The 10178-nt window shown below is 29.5% G+C and overlaps 1 protein-coding gene across 1 annotated transcript; it reads left to right on the top strand.

Annotated features, from left to right (window-relative positions):
- The first annotated feature begins 1757 nt into the window (after positions 1 to 1757).
- Positions 1758 to 9293, top strand: LOC100165628 (transcriptional adapter 3-A). The gene is made up of 2 exons (XM_001944525.5): positions 1758 to 2141; positions 7384 to 9293. The coding sequence occupies exon 2, from the start codon at positions 7430 to 7432 to the stop codon at positions 8864 to 8866; it is 1437 nt and encodes a 478-aa protein (XP_001944560.1). The 5' UTR covers positions 1758 to 2141; positions 7384 to 7429; the 3' UTR covers positions 8867 to 9293.
- Positions 9294 to 10178: the final 885 nt, after the last annotated feature.

A 10178-nucleotide genomic window follows, 5' to 3' on the forward strand; every position in this document is an offset into this window, starting at 1 on the left:
TATGTATGTTTAAACTATGACATGATACATATAGGATTTGCTTAGTAAATAACCGCGGAAACTTAGTCTCCGAAAAAAAATTACGGAAAAAATAACCCTATACTTAATAAAAATGATTTGTACGGTGTACCTGTAGGTACTTAACAATTAATTTGTAATACTTTCTGAAAGCAGTGGCGTCATTTCAGTTTTCATTAGACTAGGGCAATTTTTCGCAGCTTTTCCGACTCAACATTTTTTTACTCAAATTCTCATAGCATAGTGCCATAGTGGTTAACGGGTGGAGGGGCATGTGGTAAATATGCCGACTTAAGGTTGATGTAAATACTAGACTGGGGCAAATGCCCCAGTTGCCCCACCCCAAATGATGCCACTGTTTGAAAGACCTGTTACAGCTTCTGAAAATAACTGTGCATGAGTAGATTTTGATATTTTAGCTTGTGTTTTAATATTTTGTAATTTAATTTTTGCGGTATCAATTTAATTTTGACACGAAAGATACTGATAAATGCTCTATATATGCTCATTACACGCCATGTTGACATAAAACTAATATTTAGATTAATTTTCAAAACCTTGCAAAATCTTATATTGGGTTATTTGTCCCATGGTTACTTTTTCGCAAGGCTGAGCACGAGTTAAAAATTTAAAATTAGGTTAAAAAGGTAATTTTATTTTAACTTTTTAACTTAACTAGTTACTTTTGGCTTTTCATTAACTTAACTGTTAGCTTCCTAAACAATGCATGTTAATACAGTCTGTATTATACAGAGAATGAATAGTGAATACATAGCACTAGACGATCATGTAGAGATTTACGACACCGATATTAATGATAGTGTGAATATATGTCCACACTAAATGAGGTAGAGAGTGACAAAGGAAAAGTTGAGGCCCGAGATCGAGAAAAGGATCTAACTCCACAAATAGAAAGTCTACAGGAGGCACTGACAGCAGTGAGGGGTGTGCGTGAATACATTTGTTCTACCGATGCACAGAATACTTCATTGTTCTCCAATGCAGTTAAATTACAAAATGCCTTAATACACGAAATTACAATGCACCGTGGTCTTAAACAAGCTAAAGTAACTGATTTTTTCAATAAATGTTAATTTTTGTATTAAGTACATATATATTTTCAAATAATAAATTATTTTCATTTTCATTAATTTTTACATACATAATAATATCATAATTTTAAATAATAATATGTACAGCAAATATTTATTTATTATTAAAATAATACAAATACAATACATAGCTATATAATTATTATACATATGTACATATTATTAAATAAATGTTGTACATATATGTATTGTATTATGAAGTTATTATTTTCGACATTTTTTTCCCTCTGAATAGCGGACACCTCTTAATAATGGACAAAATTACGGCGACTGAGAGTGTCCGGTAGTTAGAGGTTTCGCTGTATTAGTAAAACAAGCTAACGATATGCACTCTGGTGGAAACAATTTGTGCCTTCAGATTCGGAATGTATAGATATAATTTTATTATTTATAATAAATTAATTTTGTCATCGAAACTTTATACGCTTTTATAACTGTATATGTTGGTAATACAAAATATACGAATATTATCAAATATATTTAAATACACTTCACATCAGACAAAATGTATGCGAAATGTCGGGAAAATAAATTCGTAGGAAGGAGCCCGCCTAGCAATCAGTACGATAGACGTCGACAGCGCTCCCAGTGTTAATTTGTTTTGCCAATTGTGACATTGCATAATGTACCCATGTAGTTCTATTTGAAATCCACTAAGAGCGGTACCAGCTCTTCACTTTTTCGAATTTCAGATAAGAACGCAACTATCGATTATCGAACTTAGCGTGGTATAGCACTACAGCCTATTTGCAACCCGGCAGCCGTACTATCTCCTACCGGTCTAAACTGGCAAGTTATTTTCCTTCGGTTTTTATTTCATTACTATTCGTTGTCTGTAAAGTAATAAGTACTTAGTTTGTCACTGTGTTCGTCCATGGTAGTTTAATAGTTTATCATCGCGAACAAAACTGATATTCAGCTACAGATCCTATCGCCCTGACGCTCCGACGTGGATCGGTCGAGTCACTAAGCCACTAGATTTGAGCGGTCAGAATTATTTTGTTCAATCCAGTAAGTCTGCGATCATGTAACAATTTATATTTTATTTAGTTATACAGGCACCGCGCGCACAGTCTAGATAATAATTCACATTTGTTTAACTAATAAAATAATTAAATAAATATAAAAAAAAGAATAAAAAATAAATAATGAACTAATTAATAAGTTAATAACAGGTAACCATTAGTTACGTTATACATACTAGTCATAAATTATATTATAAATAATAATCATAGACAAGTATACCTCTAAGGGCCCGTTTTACAATCATAGTTTAAACCTCGGTTACGCTTGAACCACTGATTTTACCGGCCGAATTCAGTGGTTTAACCGGAGTTCAACTACCTATTGCAATACGGGCCCTAAATAATTAACGATCTGTAATTTTGTCATATTATGTTGTAATGTAACCAATGTGTAGCCAGGTCTATGGTGTTTGGTTCGCTTGAATTAAGTCATCCATGGAGCATATTGCTGGGTTCTTGGTACATATGAGTATAGCCGGATTCACAGCTGCGTCGTGTGTCGTGTCTTGTCGATCAAATTGTGTTGTGATTTGCTATTAAATTTTTGGTATCATGTAATAACCAAGTAGCAACCGAGTATACCAAGAATTGACTACTAATCAACTTTTAAACTATATTGGTTACCAGTCGTAACCATATAATAACCAAGCCCTCGCACAACACGACATACGACGTAGCTGTGAATGCGGCTAAAGGGTTCATCTGTCTGGTGTTTACCACAATCACACTTGTCATCTCCTACATTTTGAAGTCTCCGTTTCACCATATTTGATTTAGTTCTAGCTATCCCTACTCTCATTTGATTAATGGTTTTCCGTAGGTTCCACCATAAATCTTTACCAAGTGATGGGTATTGGGTAAATTGGATAGAATCGTCTGATTTTGTTTCATATTTCCATCTTTGTAATCTAGCTTAGTGTGGAGAGTCTTTTAGTTCTGTCGCTAAATGGATAAAGCTATGTCAGAATTTAAATCTTGTTCTTTGGAGATTTATACTCAAACATGGGATGTATCGCGTCTTCTAACTGCTTTTTTCTTTCTAGGTCTGTTGTTACGCTCCTTCTTATATCTGGTAGGGCAATGCCTGATAGGCAATATATCTTGTTTATCAGTGTTGGACGAAGGCATCCCGTTACTGCTCTACAGGTAATATTAAGTACAGTGTTTAAAAGTTTGACATGTGTTGACCTTCACCACTCTGGGGCAACATATTCTCTTGCCAAAAAACATAATGCCAATGCTATTGTTCGCATTGTGTGTGTCAGTGCTCCCTATTGAGTACCGAAAATGTCTTAAGTAATGTATTTCTCGTCTGTACTTTCATTTTTGTGTTATGCAATGTTCTTTGAATGTTAGGGTCCTGTCTAGTGTTATTCCGAGATAAACTGGGTAGTATTAACTAGTCAGTGCATAGTAGCGTGTTGCCGAGCTATTTGATATCAATTTGTTTTTTAGCATCTCTGTTTCTCAAGTGAAAACAAAAAGGCTTGTGTTCTACATGGGTTTGGTTTCAGCTGATTTTTACTGTAATATTCATTCATGAGCTCTATGGCATTCAATAGTTTATCTTGGACTTTCTCGAAATATGTATCCTGTGCTGTTATTGCCAAGTCCTCTGCATGAAGGAAGTGTTTGGTATTTTTGATCATGACTGATCATTGGTGTACAGATTAAAGAGTATTGTGGCCAGGACACTTCCCTGTGGTAGGCCATTATGTTGCCATCTCCATTTGTTCCATTTGCTGTTTAGTGTCATCGAAAAGCAATGATTTTGTAACAGAGAGGTTACTATTTCTAAAAATCCCAATCTTTGGTTTGATTGTATATTTTCTGTAGTAGAGCATTGTGGTTCACCGTATCGTATGCCACCGTATGATCAACAAAAACCGTACCAATAACTTTTTTACTATCAAAACAGTTTTATATGTTTGTAGAGGCTTAAGATTTGGCTTGTTCATGTTCTTCCAGGTCTGAAGCCTGCTTGTTCTGGGATTATTTTTTGGTCGATTTGGATAGGTACTATTATAATAATACAATTTTTAAATACAAATATAATAAAAATTAATGTTAGATAGGTACTGATAACAAAATAACTCATGACTTATTGTAATTGTCTCTACCCAGAGATTTTGAGCTTTACCTATAATATAATATGGCATTTGTATTCGTGCCCAGTGGTGGATTGACTTCAATGATTAATGATCGGGATTGCAGTCATTTTTAAATCTGACCAACTACCTAAATTTTAAACTCCACCACTGTTACGGTTAGCAAAAAGACAAATAAAACAATAATTGAGATATTAAATGTATATAATATATAATAATTTAGCTAAAATTAATCCATGCTTAAATTTGGAAATTCTGATCCCATACCTATTTTACTCAATTTTTGCAATATACCTATTTGATATTTGCAGTATCTATGTCTTCAAAACTGTCTTTATCTGAAATTGAATCATTTTCACTGTCAATTTCAAAAATTATAGATATTGCAAATTTCATCAACTTTTTCTGGGTCATCTTTCATCAGGTTGTTAAAATTTGAAGCAAATAATGTATACACTATGCCTAAGTTTTGTTTATCAATTTTAAAATCTGATAACCAATTGCAACTATAATTATTGAAAATATAATTGAAGGAATTAGGTACAGATGTTGGTTGGTTAATAGTTTTGCAAATGTTTAGAAGAAAAAAAAAATCATAAAAAATATTTTCTGCGTAACTTAATTGGTCTTCAATCTTGTTAATAGGAATGTCTAGTGTGACATTGTACACTTCACTAATGAATCAATGTTTTGAAGAAGAAATTCTTTCATCGTTCTGATTTTTCCCATTTATTTGTTTTAATGAAATTTTTCCTGAATGCCATTATCATCCAAATTGTGTTTTATGTGGCTAGAACGTTCCTTTGGACAATATTTTATCTGTAAATTAATATAGGTGGCAGTTCCTTTTTCTAGTTCCAAAAAAGTGACCAAACTGCTGCCTATTATTCCAAGGAAATCTTTTACCTGAATATTAGCTTGGCAAGAATCACAGATAACAAGATTAAGGCAATGTGCAATGCACCAAACACGTAATACATTTAGGTTGTCGTTATAGATGATAGTTCTCAACCCCTTTATAGCACCTCCTACTAATTTCTTTCTCCAGTTTAACGAATAACAATAACAGATTATGCAAAATAAAACAAACATACCATTACTCGTTTCATCTGCAGTTTCATCTATACATAACAATCGATCATCAATAATTCCATCTCTTGTACAATACCTGAACACAAATGCAAACTGATAAAGCTTTCCTACATCGGTTGTCGAATCCAAAATTAGTGAATACTTATCACCTGTTTTAATTTCATTCAAAATGTTATCGCTTATAGTTTCAGCATTACTTTAAAAAATATGTTAGTCTTGTCCACTTAGAATTAGACAGAATTATATTTTAACATTTTAAATACTTTTTTTATTGATTATATTGCCCTTAAATCCGAACCCTAATTATATATAAATAGAAATTAATAATACGTACCTACCTATAATCAATGCAATGATTCCATCAAAAATTAAATCAATCCACCATCATACTATTAGTAAAATTAATTACTTAATAGCAATTTAAGTATATTATAAACATATCAAATCTCAGGGAATAAAAAAAATTTACTTATGTATTTTTTTCAAGACAACTTAAAAAGTAAAAGTACTTTAAGGGTCAAGAAAAAAATTTGAGTTAATGAGACCCAACTGAATATAGTAATTTATAAAATTAAATAAAAAAAGCAGATAAGTGGGTGTCGCTCAGCTGTGCCGTAGGTTACAAGTGGGTCATTGTATAATGGATTATATTAGACTTGAATTCAATGATATAATATCATTGTATAAGAAAAACGATTCTGAGTGGAGACTGTTTGTCGGTCTGGATATTTTATATTATTATTATTCATTATATCATGTATAATATGTTGAATTAATATTATACTATTATAATTTTTTATTCGTTTCTATGGTGATAAACAAAGCGTTAGAAATTGAAATCCCATTTTTAGCGTTCTTTCATAATTTTTTAGTGGTTTTTCCCGTGGCATTAAATAACTATTGATAAAATCGAAAAATGACCTCTTTAAAATACCATCTTGATCCAATTTGCTAAAAGATAAGATACTTAATGTTGAAATTGAAGTACTCCTTCTGGTAGAAATTTTGTAGGTATACAGGATATATAAAAAAAAAAGAAAAAAATTAACACCATTGTAAAATCACTAGCTTCCTAGCTCCACTCAGAATCTAAAAATTACAAAAGGATTAAGTAAGAACAATATTTTAGAAATCGTTAAAATATTTATTATACACTGAGTAAAATTGTGTAAGTTAAAAAAAAAATTATTCAATATACATACTTTATAATAATATTGGTATAAGTCTAATAGATGGTCTTCGTTATGAATCGTTTTCCATATACAATGATTCATTTGTGAATCATTTAACATATAATACAGTGACTTTTTCAATGACAGGTGTACAGTAAGTGTTACCTACTTTCCCCATTTTTATATATAATTGTATAAATATTTAAAAGGTGATAGACATCTTTGCAGGGATAACCATGACACTACTTTTATATAAACAACTAAACTTATAATTTATAAATAAACAAAACCATTTATCACACTTTAAATGTATTCTTTGACATTTTCACAAAAAAAATATATGCTACTTAAACGTATGACTGAAATTGATAAAATTATAGGATTAGTAAATAGTTTTAGAAATAAACCCATGTTAGCAAATTTCCAAAAATAATATTTTTAAAAAAGTTTTTGCGTTCCAAATTTATTTAATTAAAAAAATATTGATATTTAAAAAAATTCTAAAAAATAAACTACTTGATTTAGATAAAGGTTTTTACCATCCAAATCGTTCTTATAATCAGATTCACAAATTAGCTTTTTTGAAATTATTTTCAGTATTAAAAAATAAAAATAATTTTTTTTTATTACACGTGTAGCGCAAGTGGCTATAAATTATATATAAAAAAAAAAACGTTTAATATATTGATTAGATCAAAAGTTATTCCAAAAGTCAGTTCTATCTGTTACACCCTATATATCTACTATCTACTTCATTGTTATTATCTTATTAGTAGAACTGATTTATTTGATTGTCAATTAATATGATTAGGACAATGTCAAATTAAAATTAATAGCTCATTGTATTGATCAACAGGCCTGATTGCAGTTAACTATAACGCAAAAATTAATCAAAAGCAATAATGTCTCCTAAAAAACAAACTCAACATGGTGAAGAACCAAGTGGTAGCAGAAAATTGGGTAGAAGAAGTAGAAAATCACATAAATCATTGTCATCTAATACCCCAACTACTAACAATACCAAAGCTGACTGTAAATCTACTACAAAAATTCAAGCAGTTGTTGATAAAAGAGTACTCTCGTTATCTATGTTAAAACCTACTCAAATTAACAGTGGTTCAGCAGTGTGGTATGTAACAAGTCAAGAAGAACCTGATGATATTGAAAAATTAATTACAGAAGATGTATTTGACAACATACAATGGGAATGTGAAAATATGTTATCTGGTATAATTGTACGCAAAAGACAAATAAAAAATGTTACCAATTTGATTTCTTCTGTGCAAAAAACTGGTTCTCAAAATAATGTAGAAAATAACTCTGAACAACCTATGATTGTAGCAAAAGTGAATGCAAAAATATTTCACGATGATGAATGTTCTTCAAACTTAAACAGTGTTGAATATGAATATGATTCCTCTGAAAATGAGCTACCTCCTGCTGCTGAATCAGCAAAAAGATTTTGGTCATTAGTTAAACATTATATTGCTGATGTAAGAGAAGAAGACCTCAAATGGTTAGAAGATTTGGTTATGTCTTATGACTCTAAACTTGATAAAATACCACCTTTAGGTGAACATTATACAAAACGCTGGGTGAAGGAAGAATTAAAAATGCAAAATCAACAGGCTTCAAGCTCTCATCAGCCAAATATTAAAACTAGACTAGCTGATCGAGTATCCCCTGATGTGGTAGAACTAATTAACAGAGCTAATAACGCTGCACGCTTTGGTAATGGATCAACACAAATATACCAAAAAATTATTGCAGCTCTTTTAGAACATTCAAATATGTCTCAAAATAACAATGATAACGATAGTGATATTGATGGTGATGCTGAAGACAAACCAGAAGAAATGAGCAATTTTTGTGAAGAATTTTATAGGGAACAAAATATTAAAAAACAACTGCAGAAATTAGGATTGATTGGTAATAAAGGCAAGCCAGTGACATCACCTTCAAGTTTACCTCATTCCTCATCACAAGCTACAAATGAGAATGATGAAATTTTAGAAGAGTTAGTTAAATGTGATGCTGCTTTAAGTAATTTACAAGAAATGAACAAAAATCATTTAACTATATTATTACAAAAATGCCGTGAACGTCAGTCTCAACAAAAGAAAAAAAATAGACTCCAAAAACTGGATAATCAGATTTTAAACATAAAAAAACAAGGCAATTCACAAAAAAAAGATGGGAAGACTGCACAAACGAGAAAAGAATATGAAAACATGAGATTTTTATTAGATAAACGCAGTAAGTACCTTATGCGGTTGCAATCGTATAATACAGATCCTACTAAAAATGATGATTCTGAATTAAGTGATGAAGACGAATGATTGTTATATCAGATGATTGAATAGCTTATAATTTTATTTAATATGATGTCACACACATTAAATTTAAATTTATATATTACTACATGCATACATTACAAAGGAAGGTTACTTTTATTTTCTCAGATAATATCTCTAAAAAGTTCTAGATGGTATTATAATTATTTTCAGTTTGGCGACATACACACTTGTTTGTCTCATCTATTTGGTATAATTATTTATTTTAAAGATACACTACATGTCTTTTTATTTGTTGACTTTAATATTTGTATGTTAAGACACTACAAATTACTTCCATAATATATTTTGTTAATCTTTATATTTTAATACATTTTATTCATATTGTATAAAAAAAGTTAACTACAAAAGGTGTTTAAAACAAGTTTAAAACTTTAAAAATTATAATTATTAAAATCTAAGGAATTTTTTTTATAAATTAATTTATTCTAATTAATTATTTAACATATTATTATTATACATACGTTTTTTTTTAAATAACAGTGCCTCACAAATAGGACTAGAAGTAAAATGATTTATATGATTTGAATTTTTCTTTTTACACGTTTTTGCTGTTTAAGATAATTTTTAATAAAAGTGTATATTATCTTACATATTTTTTTTTTTTTTATAATTTAGTTTTTTCTAAAAGTAAAAGCTAAAATGGTAACCTTAAAAGTTGAAGAAGATAAAAGGTTTTCATTAGTCAACATAGTAAACTTGCAGGTAAATATCAATTACATATTTACAGGTATGAAAAATTTATATTTTTACTAAATTAAAAATCAATAAATATAATGAATCAAGTAACTTTCTGTCTATATTATAATTTTAAGATCAAAAAAAGTTATTAAAATTGAAAGCACTTTTTAACTACATATTACTTAATAAAGTTTGGTTTGCCTTCAGCTTACTGATACATTTTTTATCAGACGAATAATTAAGTTTTAAATGTTTATATTATTCTTGAATTATTTTCACAGAGATACGATTATATCAGGATTAATCCCTAATAACTAATTAAGAAGAAATTGACAATTAAAGAACATAATTTCTAATAGATTAGTAATACATAATATTATAATATTGAATTTGGCCTATGCTCTATTTATATAGATACTTATATTTTGTCATTCAAACATCACTAGAATCACACTAAAAAAATAAAAATAAAAGTATCTTTTTTTTTATGCTGTGATAGTTAAAATATTGGTATGTTAAAGTTATCTAAGTACCTAGGAAATATATAAATTGTGAACCTAAATTTAACCAAACAATTACATGACTTTTATTAATTATTAATTATTATCTAGAACTT

This window comes from Acyrthosiphon pisum, chromosome X, assembly GCF_005508785.2.
Source record: "Acyrthosiphon pisum isolate AL4f chromosome X, pea_aphid_22Mar2018_4r6ur, whole genome shotgun sequence".
NCBI classification, from domain to species: Eukaryota; Metazoa; Arthropoda; class Insecta; order Hemiptera; family Aphididae; genus Acyrthosiphon; species Acyrthosiphon pisum.